General features: G+C 40.1%; 1 protein-coding gene across 1 annotated transcript in view; it reads left to right on the forward strand.

Annotated features, from left to right (window-relative positions):
- The window catches only part of SLIT3 (slit guidance ligand 3), an 805,773-nt gene that overhangs the window by 670,532 nt on the left and 108,323 nt on the right, over positions 1-26,918 (forward strand). Inside the window, exons 13-16 of the mRNA XM_074204955.1 lie at positions 8,418-8,561; positions 9,582-9,745; positions 23,593-23,743; positions 26,780-26,854. Of these exons, the coding sequence (XP_074061056.1) occupies positions 8,418-8,561; positions 9,582-9,745; positions 23,593-23,743; positions 26,780-26,854 (534 nt within the window). The remainder of the gene's footprint in view (positions 1-8,417; positions 8,562-9,581; positions 9,746-23,592; positions 23,744-26,779; positions 26,855-26,918) is intronic.

Consider the following 26,918-nt stretch of genomic DNA (forward strand, 5'->3'; position numbering starts at 1 on the left):
TAACACACTGCTTTTTATCTGAACCCAAAGGAAAGTGGTGTTAATGGCTATATACACAGAAAACCACGAGTGAGATCAGGTCACAACTGCCCTTGAAACAGGTGCCTGACTAGGGCTCTCTGACAGAGTTCAATTCATCATTAAACCAGGAAAATCGGTCACCATGTCAATAGGACTGTAATTTCTTCTACTGACAGGCTGCTGGGTAGCACTGTTGTAACAGCTCCAGGGGGGAATAAATAGCATTCGTTCAATTCTCATTGATTGCACAGCATACATAGAAAACTCAGTCAAGTGGGGCAGACATTAATTTGAGGGGGAAGTTTTCACGTTAATGTTAGCCACATTGTATTTTATAGCCATTCCAGGAGGTCTTAAACTAATGTTAAGCTGTCTTGGGTGTGGAATAAATTAAGGTATCCTAGTCCAACAGTCCTTTGGGTTTTCTTGGAGGCAGATAAGATCATTCAAGAATATTGGAGTTTGCCAAGAAATGTGCCAATCAAGGCAGATTTTGCAAAAATGTAACTTCTTTCTGCAAGTTTGACACATAATATAAGCAACTCCTCTTTGAGCCCTATTGCAACCTAGTCTGCAAAGCACAGTTGAAGATACATGGGACTAGGATTTCTCCATGGTTTCAACCCTGCAAAATCAGTAATGAGTTGGGTATTTGTTAATCATTCTTTTCCCTGATCACTGTATAAAAGCAAGCTACTCCAGAGTCTTTGTGGTTTTGAGGCTCTGGCTTTCATCCCTGGGCATTCTGAAAGGGTTATCCTCACACCAACCCAAGTTGGAAGGGCCTCCATTTGTCATGTAGTCTAATTCACATCTGAAAAGAACTCCCTCTGCAACACATCCAAAAAGTGGTCATACAGCCTTGGCTTGCAGACCTCCAGCCTAAGGTTTCCTCCCTCCCCATCCCTGAGACATCTCATTCCACTCTAATAAATATTTATAATTGTTTGGAAATTTTTCTTTCCATCACTTAACTTGCTTGCTTATACCTTCTTTCTCTTGCTTCTAACTCTTAATTTGCTTGCTTATATCTCTATGCTTCTAATTCTGCCCTTTCAGTCCAAATATATTTCATATCTGAAAGCAATCAGAGCAGGATGACTAGATTTCTTTTATGCCTGTTAAATTCATTTTCTGTAATGTTCCCTTATGGAAAGATACCTGGCCCACCTGCTGATCATGGCATTACTCTTATTATTATCTCTATAGAAAGCCTTCATGGGGTAGACATAACTGGAATCACTACAGATGCAGTAATTGATTATTTAATGGTTTACTCATCCCTGAAAAGAATCTAGCTATCAAAAAAAGAAAGTAACCACTTTGACTATGTGCTAGGGGAAAAAATTAGGGAGAGCCAGAGTCTATTTAAACAGTTAAGCAAAGGTATTTCATTTCTTAATATCCAAGTCATGGAAGCTCCAAGCAGGAATTTGGAGATCTCTGTTTTACTAAGATCTCACAAGGAATTTTCAAGAGCCTTCACTGCTTGACATCATCCAATCAAGATCCTTCTGTACCAGTGTGAAGGGAAGACTGCTCAGGACAGCTTTGAAGCACTTGTAGTTTTCATTTCACCAAAGTTCATAGAAACCCTCAGGGCATCCCAATATGCCCATGACTGCCTCTGGCAGCTGCTCTGCCAGAGCTAATGGTAAATGGGTTTTCTGTGGGTTCTCTCTGGCTATTGGTTTGAGATTCTTCTTTCATTGAGTATAGATTCAGAGACCTAAAGTTGGAAGGATTGTTAGAAGTCATGTTATCTACCTCCTTCATTTTTATATTAGCAATGTAGTCTCTGGAATGATCAGGCCAAGATTATATGGGTAGTAAATAGCAGAGCAAAGATTTGACTCCAGGACTTATGATTCCAAATCTATAAGTCTTTTACCTGTCCTATGGTATGTATGTGTGTGTGTATACATATATGAAATATAAATGAGATTTATATGTGTGTATATATGAGTATATATTGTATATGTGTTTGCATATATATAAAGATATTAATATGCATAGATAGATAGGAAGAAGAGAGAGTATGCTTTGTCATTATTCATCCATCTGAATGCCTTCCTACCATGGAATCTCACTTGACATTTTGTCATATACTAAGAATCAAGTCATTTTTCATTTGATTGGTTTATGTGTAGACCATCCAGAAGACTGTGACTAAAAGAATCACACTCCTTTAACCTCAGTCTAAATAAATCTCCTTCTCTTTCATAATGGTAGGTGCTGTTGACCTTTTAAACCTTAACCTGCCTTTAGCAAGGTGGTGCAGTGGCTAATGTGTTGGACCTAGAGTCAGGAAGATCTGAATTCAAATTTCACTTCAGATACTTTTAGTGTGTGTGAACCTAGGCAAGTCCTTTACTCTCTCTCCCAGTCTCTGTTCTATCACTTGCAAAATGGGAGAAATAATGCCACCTAGTTCCCAAGGTTGTTGTGAGAATCAAATAAGATAACGTATATATAAAAGCTTTGCAAATCTTAAAGTTCTATATAAATGCTAGCTACTTATCATCATCATCATCATCATCATTATTATTACTGTTAGTATGTGGAGATCACCTAAGATAATGCATTTCTTTTCAGTAAACACATATTTGCCACTGCATCCATCACATTCTTGATTTATTTGCCTCAATTGTTGGGATAACTGTTTGATAACCATCCCATAACTTAGATTGGAGCCAATAGCAGTGATCCTACCTTGCTTCTTCAGGTCTCCCTCAGGGGAACATAATGCTGATATTATCTGAGGTTTCCTCGGTGGTTTTAAAAGATAGAAGGTAGGTAAGATCATTCCCTATCAGGAAAGGTAGTTTACCCAAGGCTCAGCACTGATCAAAGGCATGGGTGACTCTGAGAACTCCTGTATGGGCCTAAAGCAAGTATTGGCACATGGCCTTTAGAATTCCAACTGTGCCTCTACTGTGCCTCCTCTGTTAGTCCAGACAATAGGGCTATTCAACATGCACATAAATTAGATGTCCCTTTTCTATGTACCTGCTGCCTCAGAAGACCAGTAAGAAGGTTGTTTTTAATTCTGAGTATTTCTCTAATACTTCCAATTCAAACCATTCTTTGGTTTTACTGTTGAGAGAAGGGTCTTGCTGGAATCCAGGCAACCTCAGTTTTCTTCTGCAAGCTACCTATGTCCCTGGTACTGTTTCAGAAACAGAGGCGTAACTTCTAGGGAAAGCTTTTAATGAAGCATCCCCCATGTCAGGATCCCTGGACCTTCTATTATTAGGATGACATTTCTTAGAACTGATATTATTACTCTAAAAGGAAACTGAACTTTCCAGACATCAGTTTTCTCATTAGACCTTGAACTCAGGAGGGTGCATTGTGTTTACTGCATTTTGGATAAACATTGTATGTATGTAGGAGCAATGCTGTCATCTTACCACCGATTAACAGGCAGGTGGAGAGAATATTAATATAGTCCAGAATGATAGTTCAGAGCTACTAATCTAACATGTGAATGACTGCAGTTGCCAAAGTGCTTTTAGTACAACTTGTACGTGTTAAGTCTTGTTCCAGATGTTTGTTTTCCAAACCCTACAGCAATGGCTAAAGTGTAACCGCTGATGAATTGGCTGCCATGGGGACCTGGATTTAAGTTTCTCCACTGCCCCTCAAGTTGGGTCACTGCCAGGGACACGTTGCCAGGACTAGCAGGTGCAGATGGAGCTGTGGGTCTTGGACCTACTCACGCTTTTGGCTAGGAATATTCTAGGTTATCTTTTGCTTCATTGCTCTGCTTAGGGAGTCAGAGAGATGGATAAGTAATCTTTCACATCTCAGCATGGGCCTTAACTTCCACACCATGAGCTGGAGATAATGATGCCTCCATCTTATTTAGCAATAGAAAAGAATAAAAATGCAAGATGTCTTTAAGAGTCATGATGGCAAGTATGCATGGAGAGATTGAGGTTGCCAGAAACTTCTAACTCTCAGGGCAACCCCCAACCCAACTGAAAATGTGCTAGAGCTTATACTAGGGGTGAATACTTTGGAGCTCCAGGTTTCTTTCTGTTAAGCATCTTCTACATCCTGCCTCACTTTCCTCAAAGCAACAAAGCATGATAAGAATTGGATCTTCATCCTCTGGTTCATCACAATCACTTTTTTTTTAAGTCAGTGTCCTTGAGTGATAATGCCTCTTGACATATAGCATATGTGGAAGTTAAAAGTACTCCAAAGAAAAGAGAGAGACATAGTACATTATAGGTTTGGGTCTGGCAAATGAATTTAGAAGATGATATCATTTTATTCCCACTCTCTAACATGCCACTTCCCTTAATTTCCTCTGACAGGAGAGTAGTTCATGGTTTTGATCACATAGTAATAAGTAACTTGATTTGAATGAGCATATAGTAACAATTTATCCATCCTCCTTTCTGTATGATGTGACAGAGATTCCTAATAAAGTGAACTAAAGGATAGGCTTTTGGGGTGTAACTAAAGTCTAAGACACCCCCCCCGTCTGTACCCCTTAGCCTCCACCCCATCTCCTATTTATGGTTCCCTTCCTCTTCTGAGAAAAACTTTACATGGCTTTTCATGTATTCCCCTGTGACTAAGTTTCAGGTAGCTGTCCACAAGAAAGAAAAAGAAAGAATATTCCATTCCTTCTTACTACAAGCCTTTTGGGATGTTTAATTGTATATTTTAGGGCCCATTTTTCCACACTTTCACTTTGATACCTTGTCATCTGGGAGATATTTCACAGTCACCATTCCATTCTACAGATTTTACTATTGATCCATGAGTCTAAAATGAAAAGAAAGTTTCTGATCCCCCAAAGCGGCCCAGGAGAGGTAGGGTGGTGGAGGGAGCCAAATATAGGGCAGGGCAGTGCCTCCCATCCTAGAGCCTGATCAAGGACTAGCTTTCCCCAGAACCCAAAATTCCTTATCAAAATAATTCCAAATTTTAGAAAACCTGAACTAATTTCTTCAGAAGTGTAAAACAAGCTAGCTTTTTAAATGATTTGTTTATATAACATTTTCCCCCAAAGAGGCTATCTTTTTTGGGGTTTTTTTTAATGTTCCCAACCAGTGAAATCAAGTTAATCCTAAAACCTCCCATCTTCCAGTTTCTTATGACTGGTTTCCTACTTAAGAATGTCATCCTTAGATCTGAAACATGTTCCAACTCAGAGGGTTTGTCCAGAATTTATAGGTTAAGATACTAAGTCAGTCAGCAACCATTTATTAAACACTTAATGTATACCAGCCATTGTCCTAAGCACCAGGAATACAAAGAAAGAAACCAGAAGAGATAGGAGGGACAGCATTCTAGACATGGACAGCCAGTGCAAATGAACAGTCAAAAGATGGATTATAGTGTGTTAAGAACGCCAAAGTCAATGCCACTAGTTTAGAGGCACTGGAGGAGAATAAAATGTAAGAAGACTGGAAAAATATTTAAAGGATAGGTTGTCAAGGGTCTTAAATGACAGAGGATTTTATATCTGAAGTAGTAGGGAATCAGTAATCCACTGAAATTTATTGAGTTTGATCAGACCTGTGCTCTGGAAAAATCACTTTGAAAGCTGAATGGTGGATAGATTGGAGTGAGGAGAGACTTGAGGCAGGGAAACCAATTAGGAGAGTATTGCAATAACCCAAGCATGAGGTGATAATGAAAGGTGATTGTTTGAATGGAGAAAAGGGAACATCTGTGAGCCAGATTGCAAAGATAAAAACAAGATTTGAGTTTGAGTTGAGGAGGACACCAAGGTTTTTGAGCCTTGGTCTTGGGATGTTGGTGGTGCCTTTGAGAGTAATAGGAAATTTAAGAAGAGGTGAGGATTTGGTGGTAACTAGTATAAAATGCCCTTTTAAAAAGTGAGAGAGCAGTATGAACAGGAAGACAGTCCACAATACAGAGAAACTAATGGATGCCATAAAAATGTAACATTCGAAGACCTTATATTATAAAACTCTTTCACTGTTTCATTGTAGTTCCACTAATTAAAAGAGTCAAGAGGTCTGCATTCAAGTTCTAACTTTGTCACTTAATTTCCTGTGTGATTTTGAGCAAGTTATTTAAACTCTATTTTATTATCTGTGAAAGTTGATACCAATCCCATATGCTCACGCATGGTTGTTATGAGAATTAAATTAGATAATGTACTTGAGGACTGCAAATTATAAAAGCACACTGTTAACTTCAGGGTAAAAGTAAATGAGTGCCTTGGGGATTTGTCCATTAACCAAGACATGGGTGTAGTTTAATACGTGACTCCCTATGCTGCCTTAGATTCCTGGAGAATATATGATGAGTCAGTTTCCTTATCTGTTACACTAAATTATATTTAGTAAATATTACATATCTATCATGAGCATTATATAGCTGCTATATGCTAAAAATAAATAAAGAAAAACAGGCCCTGTTTTGGGAGAGACTAAGATGAAACTTGTACACAAATAAGAACATGATTTGAGGAGATCCATAACAAAAAGACAGGGTAATGAGCTGTCAAGAAAGTCTTCCCAAAGAAGGTATCATCCTTGCTGAGCCTAAGAGGATGAAGTAAATGGGGGATAGTGTTCAGAATACATGAATATGGAAGATGGACTGTTTGGGCAACAAATGTGCCAATTTAGCTCTAAGGTAGGAAAAATAAGCCTGGAAAGGTCAGTCAGAGCCAGTTTATAGAGGTCTTCAAATGCTCATCTGGGAAGCTTATAATTTTATCCTAGAGAGAATAGAAAAACTAGTGAAGGTTGTTCAATAGAAAAGGCAGGACTTGTGTGTTAGCATGATAATTTTGCTATCTTTGTGGAGGATGGATTGAAGAGAAGAGAAATTGAAATTAGAGAGACCAATTAGGAAATTGCACCCTAATCCTGATGGAAACTGAAATTCCATTTCAGTGAATGATTCAGACAGAATGATTGACTCATGAAAGCAGGTGTGTCAACTCTGTCAACTCCATATTTCCCATGCTACTTTGATCACTGATGAATCTTAGTTTAGGAGTTTCTAGATATAACCTATGGTCACCAGTCTGTGGGTTATCTGCCCACTTGCCAAGGAGTTAAATAGCCATTCACATCAGGGCCAGACAAGTTAAACCTCCATTAAACAACTATGCCCCTCAAGAGGAAATGCTTTTCTGTCTTGTTTTTTACTCCTCATCTCTGTATCCAAAGTACAACAATTAGTCCCAGATAAATTCATTAAGAAAATAATTTTAGACCAGAGAACCTTGATATGATGTCCCTTTTAGAATGGACTTCAAGCTTGCCACTACAATATTTTTGGCACTCACCCTCTCTGTGAACCAGAACCTCGGCTAAGAAACAAGACCCCAAGAAGGCTTTAAGATCTATGTATGATCCAGCAAGCTTGGTTGATTGGTCTTCCTAAACTGTAGGGAACACTTTTGAAAATTCATTCCCTATCAATGTGTAGAGAAGTAAAATGATACAGTGGAAAGAACACTAACTACAAGATTGGAAGACTGGGTTTAAATCCTACTTCTAACATTTTATTTGTATCTTTAAGCAAGTCATTTAACATCCTTAGGGTTCATTTTATTCGTATGTAAAATAAGGACATTGGATTAGTTAGCCACAAAATTTTCTTCCAGATCCAGAATCCTATAAATGATGGTGTTAAGTATCTTTTCTCTTTGGAATTCCTGGATCCCTAAATTCCCTGGAAGCTGTTGAATTTTGGATATATATAATTTATTGTTTTTATATTTGTGGAGAAATAGGAATCATTCTTCTTATGTAGTTGCAAGGTAGAGCACTAAACTTGGAGTCAGAAAGACTTGGGTTCAATTCCTGCCTCAGACACTTACTCAGCTACATAAGAATGGGCAAGTTACTTGACCTTGATCAGCCTTAGCTTCTTCATTTAATCCAGAATGAGAATCCAATGCATTAATATTTGTAAAGCATTGTAAAAGAATGATGGATGGATGGATGGATGGATAGATAGATAGATAGATAGACAGACAGACAGACAGACAAATAGGTATTGACTTATTATTTAAGCAATGGTAGATTAGGCTGTATACTGTTTTTTATATTATGTGAGTGTTTTTTATATTACCTGGCAAATGTGAGTACATCTGTGTGTGTGTATATATGTAGTTTCACTCTTTTCTTTGTATTGCCAGTATCTAATATATAGTAGTCACTTTCTGAATGCTTGTTTATTGGCTTAATTTGAAGGTTTTTATAACTTATTATTATAAGTTTATTATATATACTTACTTATTATTATTATAACTCTTCTCAAGAGCAGCAGAAGCCCAAAGACCTCATAGTAAAGAGTAATTGGAACTTTTTTGCCTACCCCAAAACTTAGCCTTCTTCTTCTGGTAATTACAAGGATTAATTTGTAAACCCTTCCTGTTCTTCCAGGCTTCTCAATGCCAACAAGATCAACTGTCTACGAGTAAACACATTCCAAGATCTACATAACCTCCACCTGCTCTCCTTATATGATAATAAACTGCAAACCATCAGCAAAGGTCTCTTTGCTCCTCTTCAGTCCATCCAGACACTGTGAGTACATGGGCCCTGGCAGTGTGTCTCTCTGAAAAGAACTACAACCATGTGGGGACCCACAGTAGATACTCAGTTGACCATGAGCACTCCAAAACCCAGTCACCAAGGGTAACTAACAGAGAAGCATCTTAGTTTCCATCATCTTCTAGTTAGCCATTCACTCCAAGGATTAGGGAGATGTCTTCATGTTTTTAAATCAATTATTCAAAGCTGCAAACAAATCCTGGACCCATCTTTAAGGACCTAAACCCTGGAGCTAGACTTTCCACATACATGGCCCAACCTGGTGTTCAGACTAGTGAGAATGTGTAGCATATTGAATGCTAGACTTGGAGTCAGGAAAACCTGCAGAAGACTTTGAATCTTGCCCCTCTAGGCCTCATATATCAAAAATGAATATAATAACCACACTTAACCTTAGAGGGTTTTTATGAGAAACATGTGAAATAATGTATTTAAAGCACTTTGCAGACCTTACAACACTATTTAAATGTGAATTTAGCATATTGCCTAGCACATAGCAAATATTTAATAAATAATTGTTGACTAATTGAATTATTAAGAAAATGGAAGCCTTCCGAGGTTGTTTTATATAATACCTAATCTCTCAGCAACCATACCCAGTCCCTAAGAACTAAAACCTGACTTGGATATGGAGAATTCTATTGGCTTGGTGGTAGGATAAGGAATGCATTCTAACACAGGAGTCAGCAAAGCTAGAGAGAATTTGAGGGACTTTTTGAATGCATGAGAAGTCTAGAGGATAAGCACCTGAAAACAAGCTGCCTTCACTCTCCCTCTCTGCCATTTCTATATAGTAGATGCTCAGAGCCACCACCACCCCCATAAGTCATGCCTGAAAGCCAGTCCCACCTTCATATGCCACCTCATTCCCCCATCTCTGACAGGGGCAAGAATGGTGGGAGACTAGAATTCTATTATTCCACCATGAGGGGCAGAGCAATGGGGTGTGGCGTCACGGGTCACTCCTAATTAACCGCCCTGTCTCTCTCTCAGACATTTAGCCCAAAACCCATTTGTGTGTGACTGCCACTTGAAGTGGCTGGCTGACTACCTCCAGGATAACCCAATCGAGACGAGCGGGGCCCGCTGCAGCAGCCCGAGGCGCCTGGCCAACAAGCGCATCAGCCAAATCAAAAGCAAGAAGTTCCGCTGCTCAGGTAATCGGGTTATACTGGCCAGGGCCACGCTTTTCAATTCAGAAATCAGCAGCCCCAGAGAGGCCGCTAATCCAATCTGCAGGACAGTATGTGCTGTAATGGATCCTCACGGAGCATCTTTGCAAATTAAATTGGAGAAATTTGGTTAGCCCTCCAGAAAACCAATTACCTTATGGATTTAAAAGAAAACACACACACACACACACACACACACACACACACACACACACACACACAGAGTATAGGGGTGAGGGGCAAGATGAAGGGTCTGTGGGAATAGATGGGGAAGTAAAGGAAAAAGAAAAAAATAATCTGTAGGTTATCTCAATCTGATTGGGAACCAGGGAGAATGTAGCGTGTGCATGCATATGTTTTTGTGTCCTTGTGGTTTACTTTTAAAAGGAAAAGTGTGCTCCCCAAAGAGCTGAAATTAGAATCAAATTGTTTGATATCCCAGGTTACAAGTCATACTAGTAATCTCTGGGGCCTCACCATCAATGCAGTTGTTCATTTCCCACTCTACTGGATTCCCTGCCCCCTAGCCAAGGCTTGAGGTGTTAGGCTATTGATCAGGTAAATAGGAGGAGGAGGAGGAGGAGGAGGAGGAGAAGGAGGAGGCTTGCTCTGGAAGTCTTTGGTCCAGATCTCTTGTTCTTAATTCGTCCTACGCTGCTCTGGAGTCAGCTCAGCTGGTCTTGGAGCACCCCCTGAAGGGACAACAATGCACAGGGAAGACTCTCAGCCTATCATGATCTGAAGAGAAATAGCTCTTATTGACTGAATAGCTAGACAAGTGTGTGGATAAAAATTACTATCATTTATGTCTTTTTTCCACTGGAAAAATCACCATGATAGATTGTGCTCCCAGTGGTGAGAGATTGATAGCATGAGGTGCTAAGAGTGGTTGTGGACAACTCTAGCAATTTGTGTCATCTAGGAAAGCTCTCTTCCCCCACTCCTTCCTATCCTTCCCCCCCTCCCTTCTCTTTCCCCTCCTCCTTCCTAAGAGTTTCCTCTTGAGATTAGCTTTCTCTAAGTGTTCATGAAGTAGTGACTGGAAAAGAAGGACTTCCCTGGTAACTGGAGACCTGCTAACAGTGAGCAGCTTCATCTTGCTTCATGCTTGTTTTTGTTATCTGTGTGGGACTTTTTGGTACTGTGCCATGAAGATTTTTTTAACCTATTATCCTAAGTATGTAACCCAGGACTTTGATATAGTATGAGAATTTTGCTGCAGTTTGCTCTCATTTATGAAGCTCTGACTCCCAGAGCATGAGGATTTGCAACCAAAATTTTGGCCATATTAATTATGCCCTCTCTCTTCTGGAGCCAAATATCATAAGCCCCTCCCTGCCAGCCCTACCCCCTGAGCTCTTTCCTAAGTCTATCAGAGTCCCAGGGTGGAAAACTTCTCCTCTAACCCCATGACTGCTGCCTCAGACAAGCCCATTCCTTTCTGGGGGCCTGAAGAGGTAAAGGCTTATACCAGCATCCTTCCACCCACTCACACCTCCTCATGTCAAGTCTATACTGATCTAATTAAGTGTTCTAATCTAAATTGCTCTTGTACACTCCAACCCAGAAGTTAAGATTGGAATATGTGGGGAGAAGAGAAAAGGATAGGATGCCATCTGCCAGCTGTAATCTATCTCTGATGGGAATGATAGGAGCTTGACCCAGGATGAAAAGTATAGACATGTTAGTGGGGACCTGGAGTCAATTAAGTATCAGCCTCTCCACAATAAGAGAAGAGAAAGACTAATTTAGCTAACTCCCAGGAATGTCATTACCCTGGAACACGGAGCTAATGGGAACAAGCAGGACTATATTATTATAATAGTGGGTCAGATCCTTATGTTTTGGAAATCCCTATAGGAAGTGTTGTTGTTCAGTCATTTCCAATACTTTGTGTCTCCATTTGGGGTTTTCTTGGCATTTTACAGATAAGGAAACTGAGGCAAACAGGTTTAAGTGACTTGTTCAGGTTCACCTAGATGAGAGCAGATTTGAACTCATGAGTCTTCCTGACTTGAGACCCTGGGCTTTGTGTGCTGTGGTACCACCTTGTTTCCTCTCTACCCTTCCTTACCTTCAATTTAAAGCTGAGAAATAAATCCTCATTCTAGGAACTGGTTAGACTCTATTGTTTAGCATTTGTCCCCTAGTCAGAAGAGAGACATAGTGGCAAAGTTGAAGATACAGAGTTCAAATCTCTGTTGCTCACTAGTTGTATGACCATCAACAGCTCACTGAATCTTTAATTTCAGCTTTCTCATCTGTTTAGCTATTATGAGAATCTGATGACATGTGAGTAAAGTGTTTTACAAACCTTGAAATGTAAGAGACAAATGTCAGCTGTTATTTAATTCTAGCCTAATTTCCCCCCTACTAACCCTAATCTGCATAGTTACTGTGCTGGAAATAGATTTTACCAGTACTTCCCCTCTGCCCTCCTAGAGCTGGCCTTTGAGCAGATAGAGATAATCAAAGCTGACCACTGTCTCTGTGACCTGAGCCGTGACAGATGCTGCTGTGAGAGGAGAAAGCACCGGCTGCCCTGTCACATCGGCAAAAAAGGAACAGAAGAATTGTGCTCAGGGTCATATTCCAAGAATTCCACAGAAGTGTTGTCCCTGGATGGCCTTTTCTTTCTGAGGACAAAGGTCCATAAGCCAATGGACTTCACTTGTATTCCTAAGGAAATTTTAGAAGAGATCATTAAAGAGATGCTTGGTGAACATTTAAAAGAAGAAAGTGGTGAAAACAGCAAAGCTTCATTAAGATTGGACCCTGAAGGGGCAGCTAGGTGGCCCAGTGGATAGAGTGCCGGCCCTGGAGTCAGGAGTACCTGAGTTCAAATCTAGCCTCAGCCATGTGACCTTGGGCAAGTCACTTAACCCCATTGTCTTAAATAAATAAAATTTACAAAAAAAGATTGGATCCTGGAGCAGCGCTGGAGTCAGGAGGGCCTGAGTTCAAATTGCCTAATTGTGTGATCTCAGGCAACTCACTTAGCCCCATTGCCTTAAATAAATTTTTTAAAAAAATGAACCCTACCATAATGACACTTTTCTTTTTTTGACAGGGTTACTAAATTAGAAGATGTGGGGGAATGCTGCCAATATAGTTTATCTAGATTTTTTGTAAGGCATTTATTAAAATATCTCATACTTTTCCTTGCAGAAAAAAACTGGAGAGATATTGACTAGATGACAGTACACCAGAATGAATTTAGAAAAAGTTAAATGGCAAACTCCAAAAGTAATCATTAATAGTTCAATGTCAAATTATCAAGAAGTCTCCAGAGGAGGAGGGCCCTAGGATCAGTGCTGTGGAACTTTTTATCAGTGATCTGGATAAAGACACTCTTATCATACCATAAAGCTGGCATGGAGAGTTAGCACAAATGGATGACAAAGTCAGGATCCAAAAAGATCTTGACAGGCTAGAGCACTAGGGTAAATAAGATGAAATTTATGAGGGATAAATGTAAAGTCTTAATCTGAGGTTCAAAAAATCAACTTCACAAGTACAATATGGGAAACATGATGAGACAATAGTTTGTCTGAAAATGATATCAGGGTCTTAAGGAACTACAAATTTAATATAAATCAGTAGTTTGATGTGGTCACCAAAAAACTTAGTGCAGTCTTGGGCAGCATTAAGAGAGGCATAGTTTATAGCTACATAGAAATGATATTCCTCTGTATCCTGTTTCTGTCACAATTTAAGGGCCATGATAAACTGGCAGAGTAGCTAGGTAGTACAGTAGATAGAGTATCAGACCTGGAGTTTCTGAGCTCAAATTCAGCCTCAGATACTTATTAGCTATATGACCCTGACAAATCACTTAAAGCTGTTTGCCTCAGTTTCCTCATCTATAAAATGAGTTGAGGAATGAAATGACAAACTAGTATCTTTGCCAAGAAAACCCCAAATAGAGTCATGAAGAGTCGGACATGACTGAAAAAAATGACTGAACATATAAGCAGGAAAGCATTCAGACAGGAGGGTAAATAGAATGACAAAGGACCTTGAGTTCATATCATATGAGGATTATTTAAAAAGATTTGACACGTTAAAAAAGATTTAAAGATTTAAAGGACTGTCATATGCAAAAGGGATTCCACTTGTTCTCTTTGGCCCCAGAAGACAGAACCAGAAGCAGTGAGTGGACATTGCAAAAATGCACATTTAGATTTGATAACCAGAAAAGTTTCCTCACTATTCCAAGTGTCCAAAAGTGGAATAGTCTGTCTTAGCAGGGAGTGGGTCCCTCTAGGAAGGCTCACAAGCAGAAGCTAAGTAATCATTTGCCCAGTATATTAGTAGAAGATTCCTTTTAGATAGATGTTAAACTAGATGGTCAGTGGGGTCCCTTCCAACTTGCAAAATCTGAGATTCTTTCCTATGTAAAAAAAAATTAGGTGTCACTAATTCCTAATTATGTAAGGGACAGGAGAAAGGGTGGCAGGCAGCAGGGAGAAGTCAAGTCTGAGAAATAAATCCATTGCCCATTCATTCTCTCCTCAGACTTTTACACTATAATTGCTAAAAAGGAAACAGAACAGACTGGCTCTGGCCTATCATATTTGAATTTTACCTTCTTCTGTCTGCCTCTCCTTTCTAGGAGAGTTGATAATGAGCAGTCATATTGTTAATGGTGAGACTAAGAAAGCAAGAGAAGGGGAAATGGAGGAGACTGTCCACACCTAGCTGCTGATTAAATAAAAAGTTCAAGTTGCTGGAGACTAGAAGGCTGAACATTTCTCCCAAAGAAGACATCTCCCACTTTTTAAAAGTTTTTTTTTATTTTTTCATATTTAAAGATAGTTTTCAACATTCGTTTTTGTAAAGTTTTCTCTCTCCCACCCTTCCTTCCCCCTACCCTAAGATAGCAAGTAATCTGATATAGTTTATGTATGCACAATTGAGATACCCCTAAATTGAGCTAGGAGTTTGGGAGGTTCAGGAGGACCCTGCAGGTTTAAGGTCCTATATGTAACAAGAAGACACAGCAGCCTAAAAACCTAACCAACCTCTTCAGTTAACAGATTGATGTTTATTAGGCTTTTAATGAACACGATTTTATATACCCTCAATAGAAAAAGCCCTCTGGAAATATTCAGTTTGGACATTGCAGATATTGTAATAGATGGGAAGAAAGAAAGAGGGAAAGAGAGGAAAAGAAAGACACCTTGACAACAACAAAATAAGAGAAAGAGTCCTTGGGTGACTTCACTACCCCTAAAACCAATGTATTCAGAAATCAGAGAATAGGAGAAGATACTATTCTTATATATTCTTAAGACAACACTATTCTTATGGTATAGGAAGCCCTGTGTCTGAAATTATCTGGTTTCTGGGAGACACTGGAAGGAAAAAAAAGGCAAGTGACAGATATTAAGTTTGGCAGATAATAACTCTTTGTTTTACTTTGCCCTAAAAGCTCCCCTATTGAAAAGATGGGTGATTTAATTAAAACCCAATTAGAGTTCTGCTTTTGAAACTTGGAAAGCCATTCTCTGGCTGGGCCACATCTGGTTTTCTAGCTGTCTCATCTCTGCTTCTCAATATCAGCAGCATCCGATGCCTGGGGCCAATATCAGGTTAGAGGCAAATACTGGTGGATTGTATAATCTAGGCATTGGATTAAGCTCTTCTGAAAAGCATGGTCTGGCTGGGAGAGATCCTAAAAGCTATTCCTAGAATAATATATGTTGCATTAAAAAACTGTCTGCTGATTATTGTTTTTTCTCTGTGGAATAGGTATGTATATGTGTAAGTGTCATGAACTGCAGGGAAAAAAAGTATATTCCTTTCTATCCCCATTAAACTTTTTTCCAAAGGTCTATCATGTCTAGGTTTTCTGACATTCTGTTTACCTCCTTAACTTTCTTCTTGTTAATTTTATGGTTAGATTTATCTAAATCTGAGAGCGGGAGGTTGAGGTCTTCCACCAGTAGAGTTTTGCTATGTCTTCCTGTAACTCATTCAACTTCTCCTCTAAGAATTTGGATGCTAGACCACTTGGTGCATACATATTTAGTATTGAAATGGAACCTTTTAGGAGGATATGGTTGCCTTCTTTATCTCTTTTAATGAGATCTCTTTTTGCAGCTGCTTTGTCTGAGATAACAATTGCTACCCCTGCTTTTTTCACTTCAACTGAAGCAAAATATATTTTGCTCCAACCTTTTACCTTTACTGTATCTCTCTGCTTCAAATGAGTTTTTGTAAGCAGCATATTATCAGATTCTGGTTTTTAATTCAATCTGCTGGAATAGGCATGTATATGAAATAATATTAGGTTTGTGGAAAAAAAATGTGATGATACCTTCCTTGGGTCTACCCAGTTTGGAGGCTAATTATTGCAAAACACAAATAGTAAAATGATTCCAGTGGAACCCAGTATAATAGAGCAGGAAGAGAAGAGACTATCAATACTATACTATCTAGATTTATCCCCTTCATTTTTCAGAAGAGGGAAAGGAAAGAGATGGAGCTTGCCCAAGGCCACACCACAAGATTCAAAGCTAGAATTAGAACCCAGGTCTTCTAACTCCTTGATTAGTGCTCTCACCAGTATAATCTACTATTCTTTTTTTCTTCAAGGGGGAGATCAAAAAATAGAAGTAAGATGAGATGATAAGGTTTGATCAGGTTAAGAGAAGGATTTTTGCCTGGATGTCTTGCTCTCTTCTCTCTCCTTGAGATGCTGAATTTAGAGTGATATGACCCAAGAATTTCCACATTTATGTGGAATTTCAAAGTTGTCTCTGATGCTTACCATCTGTTTGACCTTGAACAAATCCCTCAACCTCCCTCAGTTTCTTTATATGTAAAATTAGGAGGCTGGAGGAAATGGCATCTGAAGTTCCATTCAGCTCTAGATCTTTTTTCCCTGTGAGAATCACAGACCAAGATAAAGCCAGGCCTGAGGAAGGTTTACCTCCAAAGCTCTATTTTAGTGAGTCTGGACTTTCTAGAGGCCTGATTTTTCTCCTATGTGCGAATAAACAAAGAAGTGGGGGGCTTCTCCAATGATAACCCCAATCTGCCAGGACTTCTAAGGAACAATGCCTGGATGAGGCAGTCCCCAAGAGAGAGAGCCTTTTCAGGCAGTCTTTGTCAGACCCTATCTCCACAGAGAAAATTAATTTCATTTGTAAAAATTTCAAATCTAATGATAGAGTCAAGTGGAGGAGAGTATCTTCTAAGAAGAAGAACCCCATGGGAATAGACCCTGAATAGCTACAAATATGCTTGCAGAGACCAAGTAAACCCTTAATGACTCCATCACTTCTGGGTAGTGCTTTTAACAGTGACTTCCAGTGCCTGGAACAATGCATGTACACACACACACACACACACACACACACACACACACACACACACAGACAACAATAACAACAACAAAATCCAGAACCAGGTTTTAGAATCTAAGAATCTGGCCTCAAATCCTAAGTCTGTTACATTTGTTTTTTATCTTGGACAAATCTCTTGCCCTTGATGAGCCTCATCCTCCTCCTCTGCAATATGAGGACATCTTGAACAAGATGATCTTAAAAGCCCTTTAACTCTAAATCTTCTAAGTCTCTCTACTTTCAAATGGTTAGTCTATTTTCTTTCCTTCATCAGTTCTTTATTGGAAATTAAAAAGCCCCTAGATAGTACTGTGGACCAGAGGTGACATCCCACAAAAGACAGAGTTTGAGAACAAATGTGCCTGTTGAGTCCAAATAAAAATCAATTATCTTTACTCTAAAGATCTATCTCATGATACTGAAGAACCTGGTCTGCCTTCCAGTGTTACTTTGCAATACCACTTCTCTCCCGGTCCCATGCTTCCAATTGATCTGGAGGAAGACAGGAAAATATTGTAAAATAATGGTGAGATCTCCATAATGGTTTCAGGGAGACCTCTGAACTTAGAAGGGATGAGACAACAGTTTATCTAGGAAGAATCTGGCATAGCCCTGGGGAGGAATTGAAGGGTGAAATGATAAAATGAATTAGCTAATCGTTGTCAATAGTAATGGGACCACTTATTGAGAGAGCACATTTCACTTTTCAAGTGCCATTCATGTGAATTGCCTGGCTTCCCTACTCTGTATTCCTGTGAGGTAAGGAAACCAGGGAATAATTTCACAGTTAGGAAAAGTAGGAAACCGAGTGGTATGTCATTTGTTCATTTCTAGTTACCAGATTTTTACTGTCAGAGTGTTTCTTTTGGGAAATGTGTATTGTTTTATGTGAAAAGAGGAGTTGATAGGGAAGCATTTGCTGCTATCACACAAGGGGATGGGGGGGGGTCTCACTATCTATGAAATTTGGAAACCACTCCTGCTGCTCAGTTTCTTTTTCATCTCATTCATAAATAGTTTCAGTGTGGGGGAGGGGGTGTCAAAGATTCAGTCCAGAGGCTGTGAGGTACCCAGGCCCCCAAGCAGCCGGCTCAGTCATGCCCCGGGGGAGGGATGGAGGTCGACCCCAAACTTCCAAGTGTGTGCGTCTAACAAGCCTCCATAGCCCGCCGCCACCTCTGTGCAGCCCGGCCGGGCTCCCCCCGCGCCAGGCGGAGAGGGGGCGGCCCGGGAAGCCTTCGGCGGAGCCTCCTCCGATGGACGCACCGACAGGCCGGGCGTCCGAGCCCGGGCAGCCGCGGCGGCCCGCCCGCGCTTCCTCTCCGCTGCTTCCTCTGAGCTGAGCGCTGCTCTCCTCTCTGTGACTGCTGCCTAACCTTGACTCTACTGCCACGAGGCTTTCCTTTGTGCTTGATCTAACCATGTGGTGGAACGATAGAAACAGAACATGGTTCTGTCAAGCACCGCGGAAAGCTCCGTGCTTTTCTGCAGCATGGCCCGGCGCCTGTTCCGCCTCTTCCTCCTCCTCCTCCTCCTGCTGCTGCTGCTGCTCCTCCGCCCAGCCCCGGACTCTTCTCTTCTCCTCTCTCCGGAGCATCGCTGGGAATGCCGTCTCCACCGCCGGAGCCCGGCCGCAGCCAGGATGGCCCGGGCCTGGCCGCCTAGCCACCATCCACCCTTCCACCAACCGGGGCTCGGCCCTGGAGGGGACTCGAAGGATGAACCGAGGAAATGGGGGCACCGCAGCAACGGGGCCCTTCCAAGTGCCGCTGTTTACTCTGTACTCTTATGAAGTGGGGAGGGAAGGGAGGGTGGGAATTATTCTGTAGGTAGGAAAAGTGGGCAACAGAGAGGTGGATGTGTGTGTGTGCGTCCAAGACCTCACAGCGAATCCGTGCCAAAGACTAAGACTCGAATCCAAGTTTCTAAACCACTTCAACAAGGCAGGTCCTCAGGATCCTAGCATGGAAGAAGGAATCCTAAGGAGTTTGTCCTTTTTTTCCTCTTCTTAGGGGAAAGGAAAGAAGAGTCACTCTGAGCCAAGAAACTCTCAAATTAACTGGGATCCTCTATCAACTTGGAGTATTCTGACTCTCCCTTAAAGGGACAAAAAAGGAGAGATACTGTATGTCCTTTTCCCAATCCTCGCATATGTTCCATTGTTTCATGAGAAAATCCTCATCCCAAAATGTTTATCCCAGGATAGCTTTGCCAAAGGAAAAAATGACTCCTGACGTTCCTCAATCTATAGGGTAAGAAATAATGGGCAGAACTTTATTTAATAAGATGAGCAATTTAGCAGGATCCGAAGACTTAAGGTGAAGGAAGCAACTTTGATCAGGTCCTAGACCCAAGTCTTATGTTGCTCAGCATTTACCCACAGCTTCGAAGACTTGAGTAACAGGATAGGAGGACCCAAAGTCTAGGCTGCCCCGTTAGGGATTTTTTTCCCTTTCAAACACAGATTCCCTAGTGGGAATCCACCAGAATGTCTTCTTTTTCAATACGGAGACAGACTTTGTTTCTCATCTCTCAACCCCTATTACCACCACTTAATCCTACTCACTCTATAATAATACATTATAAACTGTGAAAGCTACCTCCATGGAGAATGGACCCAGATCTTAGAAATTATCTCCTCAGTCTATTTATGTAGATGGAAACTCTGTCCCAAAAAAGTGACCTTTGCAAGGTCATGCAGCTAACAATTAGCAGCAGACTCCAGTATTCTCAAAGATAATAATTAACAGAAATGAAATTTAAAACAATTAGTGAATGTGAGAGTGAGAAGGAATCTCTGTAGCCATCTAATCTCCCCATATATGATACTCTGGTTCTGCCTCTGAACTCCATGTTGTTATTCCCTCCCAATCCAATGTTCAGGACTTAGGCTCCCAGCCTGTGTTCCAATGTATGCATCATCATGATTCTGAGTGGTTTGCAGTGCAGAAGTCAGTCCTATTGACCATTAATGTAAGAGCAGTAAAAATTGAAAAGGTGATTGTTTAAATATCATGGCCCTCTCTCAAAGTCTAACATCATAGAATGGAAATTTTGTAGACAATGTAGACAGTTCAAATGGATTTCCCCCTCTAGCAAAAGTTACATCAATACCTTTGTGAATAATAGCTTCAAAAAGAAACCTGTGAGTTCCGTTTCCTCTTGAAATGGAGAAAACAAACTATGATCCCCTCCATTGCTGCCATTCTCTCTGTGCTGAGAGGGATTGTTTACAATGAAGGGAAGAATCTTGCCCCTTCAATCATTTGGACCTTAAAGTGCTCTGTCCATTTTGGTCCTGAAAAAATAGTGCATAGCCAGAAAGCCATAGTCATTTAACTGAGCCTTATGGGCAGATGGTTAGGGTGTGCATTAGATTCTCTGATGGGAATAACTTAATAGGGCAGCCACCTGCCCAAGTGATCACCAGGCTTCTAGTAAAATAGTAAATGTTATCAGGTTACTGGCGTCTGATTCCCTCTGCCATTGCAGACTAATGGATGGGTTTGAATGCCTGGCAAAGCTCTGTGTGTGCTATTCATCACTTCTGACCGCGTGCTTGTCCAGATAACTCTCTTTAACTGACAAAACCCTGCAGACTTTCCTTCTTCCCCATTATCTTTTTGTCCTGAGTCCCTTCTCTCTCTCTCTGTTTCTTTTTCTTTCAGCCACCTCATCTGTGACTGGGGTTGGGGTGGGGGGAGAGAAGCAAAGGGAAGGGGAAAAGAATCCTAAAGTAGTTTGGGAATGATCTGTACCAGCCTTTGACATAAGAGTTAATTGTTCAAAGATGTCCCAGATATTCTATTGAGTTCATCTGCCCAGATAGAGGTTTTCAGCAACTCCAATGGGACACTGACTTTCCTTTCTATAACTGTTATCCAGGGGTGAACAGAAAGCACACATCATTAAGGGAGCAGCCTTGATGGTGCCCCACTTAGCATGTTAGCCCTATATTCAGGGAGAGGGATTCCAAACTGCTGCTGGCAAGGAAATCATGCAAATGTCCTATTCCCTATATGTGTGCCCCTCCTGGAGAACATCGCCAGAGCAGGAATTAATAATACAATTGTGTTACCGATGGAAAAATGTGGATTCTCCCCTGCCTCTCCTTATTAAAGGTTTTAGGTTCCTCCCTCCCAACCAGATCACACAAATGTTGTTCAGAGCTGCCTGCTGGGAGGGAAGAGGCTAGGGCTGGGGGGGGGGGGGTGATGGAGAAGAGGCCCAGGGCCAAGATGACATCAGCTCTCTTAAGGCCCATTTCAAGTGGAGTTTTATAGCCTTGCTCAAAAGCCTCCAAGAATTCTTCATTCCAAATGCCCCTGATGAGGAGGAGACTGCCTTCCTGGAGTTAGCCCTCTCCTCCTAAATAATTCTGGCAGTGACAAATCTGCATTGAGATTGCCACTGACTTTTAAAGCTCTGGAAAAGTTAAAAATACTTTTTTTTGGTAGCTATAATCATCAGGTCTAACAAATCGTTCTAAGGTGCTCTGGGTAGTCCAGTAATGAAATACGAAGTGACAGGGCCTGCATTTCAAGCCCGGTCTGGGCTAGGAAGACTTAGATTGCATATACTTTTATTAACAATTGTCCTACACATATAAAGATCACATTCCAATCCAGTCTTTATTACTAACAACCACAATTGCAGCAACAGCAAGGAAAAAGAATGAAAGAAAGGGAAGAAGGAAAAAAGAAAGCTAAGAATAATAGATAAATTCAGTATTTCTAATTCAAGATTACTCTATTAAAATGGGTTAATATATTTGTCACAGAGATATGTCTGTTCTAATCTAGCCACATTATGGAGAAGGCTCTTGCTAGATACAAATTGGTCTTCCTTTGAATATGATGAAAATGCATTTAATTGTCTACTATCCTCAAAAGCTATCTTCTACTCAGTGACACCCCCCCCCCCCGCCTTTTTTAGTTCTCTAATTGTTGTAAAGCAAATTATATACCTTGTCTGGCTCTCTCTGCCATCCTTTGATCAGTAGCTCAGATATCTTGGTTCAAAAATTCCATTATAAACACTTTCATAAATGAAATGGAATGCTGCTTTACTTCTAATCATGGACCCGTCAAAAGAGAACAAGTTACTTGGCAAGGAATTGCAAAATGAGGTTCCGTCTGGAACTCCATAAGCCAAAGTGTCTAGGGAAAAATCAGCCTAGTCAGTATAGTCAGGGGGAAAGAACTAGAGAGCCCTGGGCAGCCAATTTGCCTAATACATTGAGACAGAATACCTTGACAGTGTGGAAGCTCATATGCTTTTTTTCTGTGGACTTTCTGCATCAGACAGACTGGGACAAACAGTCCCCAGAACTGCATCCATTTTAGGCAAAATGCCTGCTACCTAAGAATCAATTGAAATGTGACTAAAGGAAAGCTAAGGAGTAAGAAAGGTTATCCCGGTCATCCTAAGCATCACCCAAAATAGATCAAAGCTACTTCAGTCATCACTAATTTCACATTCGTAGTCATTTATTAGATGACCTAACACACTTACCTTTGTTTTGTTAATAAAGGTTTTACTAAGTTGCTAGTATAAATAGGATTGATCAAGAAACTTTTAAACTACATTTTAAAATGTACTGTTTTTAAGTCCTTGGATACTTCAAAAGTACTCATGCAAAGTAAAAAAAAAATCACAAATTTGAAGCTTCATATAAAAAATCACAAATAATTCTTGCTCAGTATTACAGTAGTTCTAAAAGCCTCTCAAAGATAGTGTATCTTTAGTTCATTTCTAGCTTCCTATGTATCTCAATGGAATTAAAATTAATTTCTTTAAAATACTTAAAAATTCTAATCTGTCCTACCCCCTACCCCAGTTCATCTGAATTAGTGAGATTTCACTGCAATAGTTACAAAGTACTCCCGATTTCTTGACTACTTTTTAAAAATTTTGATCCTTGAGACTAGGAGTGAAAATATGAAAGTGAAAAGTATGCCTATGTATTTATCTCTAAATAATTGATACCAGAAAAAAAAAAACTGAGGAGGGGAGATGCAGCAGAAAATATCAGAAAAGTCTATAAATAATTTTTATCCAAAATATTGGAGCAAGAAGAGAATTTAGAGATTATCTAGTCTAGTCCAATCTCCTCATTTCAAAGACAAGGAAACCCAGAGATAGGGAAAACAACTTGCTCCGAGGTCAGACAACTAAGAAGTGGAAAAGCTGGGCCTAGGATGGCTCCTTCTAGTCTAATGCTTGTCCTGCTACACTTTGCTGAATCAATCAGTCAACATTTATTAATTACTAGAGATAGAAAAAAGAAGCAAAAGATAGACCCTGCCCTTAGGGAATTTAAATCTAGGGAATCAGTCTCTAGACAAGAGAGAACATCTGTGAACAGGCTAGTGCAGCAGGCTACTCCCTTTTTTTCTTCCTTTCTTCCCATTCTTTCCTGTCACCTATGTGTGGGGTATATGTGAAGCTGATGTGAGCCCTATTCTGCTTCCTGCCCAGGTTCTGAGGACTATCGGAACAAGTTCAGTGGGGATTGCTTCATGGACCTTGTGTGTCCTGAGAAGTGTCGCTGTGAAGGCACCATCGTGGACTGCTCCAACCAGAAATTGGTCCGGATCCCCAGCCACATTCCAGAATATGTGACTGACCTGTAAGTCTTCTGATAGGCCCAGGCCCTCTGTGATTACCAGTATCATTATCTCTCCTATGGACTAGCAAGCTGTGCCCAGGGTCGCACAGCTGGTTGATTGTTGGGTGTCGGGGGCCAGATTTGGGCTCAGGTGCTCCTGACTCCAGGGCCAGTGCTCCATTCACTATGCCACCTAGTTGCCCCTATTATTATTTTTTTAATTTAAAGTTTAATTTTTTTCCTCTTTCCTTTACTTTATTGCTCATGAGGGTCTATATTTGGGAGGGGATGGGGTATTATGTTTACTCTTAAACAAGAATATTTTAGTAATGTATAAAAAGAACATCATTTGTACAAAAATAAAATAAAAAGATAATTAGATTAGCAAACTGTAGGCCCTGTTGAATCATGAGTGTTCCACTGCTATTGATGGACACCTGACCAAGTCCTGAGACTAGAGGGTTGCACCTAGAAAAGACAGAGATCATAACTATGATCCAGAAGATCATCCTATGAAACTGCTAAAATGGTTAAACAGTCAATAGTCATCAAACATTTGTAGAACCTATTTTTTTTTGCCAGACACTATGCTAAGCTTTGATGATACAAAGAAAGGTAAAACCTAGTCCCTGCCTTCAAGGAGCTCACATTCAAATGAAGGAAAAACATAGAAACAGCTATGTATATGCAAGATATTATAGGTAGATAGAAGGTAATGTCAGAGGGTAGATGCTAGCATTAAGGGGAACCAGAAAAGGCTTCTTGAAGAAAGGAAGATTTTTCAGCTAAGATTTGAAGAAATCCAGGTGACAGAGATGAGAGTGAACACTAGGGAAGAGTGATAACCAATAAAATTGCCTGAAGTTGGGGGATGGAGAGACTTGTTCCAGAAACAACAAGGAGGCCATTGCCATTGCATTGAAACATTTAAGGGGAGGGTGAAGTGAGAGAAGGCCAGAGAAGTAGGAAGAGTATACTAAAAGTATTTTCTTAAATAATTTATGCTAATGAAGGCATCAGTGGACAAACTGTAATTACAGTGTCCAAAATGTCTTTGATAATTAGAGGTATTTCTTTTTTCTGGCCATAAACAGTACATTATAAATAGCATTCCTTGGGCATATATTAAAAAATTATTTTCTCATTGCCAAAAGGGAGGGAGGCAACTCAGAGAAGTGGTGGGTGGCCTGGAATATTTTAAATATATACATGTGGTGTGGTCAAAAGAGCACAGAAAAACTTCAGTTTGAAATCTGGCCTGCAGCCTCTTATTAGCCACTTGACAATAGGCAAGTTACCTCACTTACTTGGCTTTCCATTTTTTATATGTAAAATGGTAACCATGTTAATAATGGTTCCCATATTAATAATAGCTAGCATTTATATAAACACTTTTAGCTTTCTAAAGAGTTTTATGTATGTTCACTCATTTAGGAGATAGATGCTTTCATTATCCCTACTTAACAGATAAGGAAACTAAGATGCATAAGAAGTGACTTGCCTAGGATCATATAACCGATAAGTGCATGAAGCAAGATTTGAACTTGTCTTCTTGATTCCAAGTCTTGCACTTTATCCACTATTCCACCTGCTAGCAAATGAGAGGATGACTGTAAAGCATTAAAAAAATGTGAGATTTATGTTTTCACTGTGCCCCATTTCCTATGTCTCCATTTACCTTTTTCCTAGTTATATGCTCCCCAATTTTTTAAGCTCACATCAAATAACACCTTTTCCATAAAGTCTTCCTTGACTTCCTGCTCCAAAGGCAGGCATAACCTTTCTCCTTTCAGACCTCCTATCAAGCATTTTCGTTTTATACACTCATTATTTTGTATTGTTTTTGTCTTTATTCTGTACCTATGATCTCATCAATTCAGGTGTAGAAACTTGCTGCACCTGTGTATGTAGCTTTATTCGTCCATAACTAAAAGTATCAGACAGGTGCTTGCAGCACTAAGAGGTGGTCTTAATTGGGTGGTCCAAAAACGTGTGTGTTGGGGAGGGGGAGGGGGGATCAGAAGCATTTCTGATTACAAAGCCAGCCCTCTAACCACTGCTCCACTTCACCTCTCTCTTTTGTCTTAGTTCTTGTTGTAAGTGCATGCTTATTCCTTTACCAGAATGTAAACTTTGAGAAATTTAGTATACATCTTTTTGTTGGATGCCATTTTCTTTCATTTTTTTCAACTACATACAAAGATAATTTTCAGCATCTATCCTATGTTTGATAATTAGAGGTATGTCTTTTTCTGACCATAACAGCACATTACAAATAACATTCCGTGGTCATATGTTAAAAAATATAAGCTTCCCAGTTCTACATTTTTCCACTTCCCTCTCTTCCTTTTCCCCTCCCCATGACAATGACCAATATGATATAGTTTTGACATGTACAACCATATAATCATCATGTGGTCAGCATACATCTTAAGGCAGCTAGGTGACACAATGGATACAGCTCTGGGCCTAGAGTCAGCAAGACCTGAGTTCAAATCCAATCTTAGATTATCTGCATGACCCTAAGCAAGTCATTTTACGTCTGTCAGCCACAGTTTCTTCAACTGTAAAAAGAGGATAATAGCAGCATCTACAATGCAGGACCATTGTGAGGATCAAATGAGATCACATTGATAAAGCACTTTATAAAGATTAAAGTGATCTATAAATGGAATTTTTATTATATTATTCCTCTAACACCTAACACTGTGTTCTATACACGTAGTACATTTGTCCAATGAATATCTAAATGAATATAATGAGTTTAGGTACTGAAATAATTGTACACAGTAATATATTACTTGGTAAACAAAAAAGGACAACTTTTCATAGTCCAAGAATGATTCCTGATGGAAATGGATAGACAGTGATGATTTTTCTTCTCCTCCAGTGACTCTACTCAGTTATGTCTTCAGAGTTCTGTAGGGTTTCAGGGACTATGGGCATATGGAGTTCTATGACATTATCTCAGTGAAGGTCACAGGTCTTCTAGGGGTGGGAGCAATGGAAGTCACTTATTCTAATACCTCATTTCCTTCTCTCTTGCTTTACTTCCAGACGACTAAATGACAATGAAATCTCTATGCTGGAAGCCACTGGGATCTTCAAGAAGCTGCCCAACCTGAGGAAGATGTGAGTAGAGAGAGCTCTGGGCCCTAGCCAGAATATTTCACTGGTGGTCTGCAAGGCTAATAGA

The sequence above is a fragment of the Macrotis lagotis genome, chromosome 1 (assembly GCF_037893015.1).
Source record: "Macrotis lagotis isolate mMagLag1 chromosome 1, bilby.v1.9.chrom.fasta, whole genome shotgun sequence".
Classification (NCBI taxonomy): domain Eukaryota; kingdom Metazoa; phylum Chordata; class Mammalia; order Peramelemorphia; family Peramelidae; genus Macrotis; species Macrotis lagotis.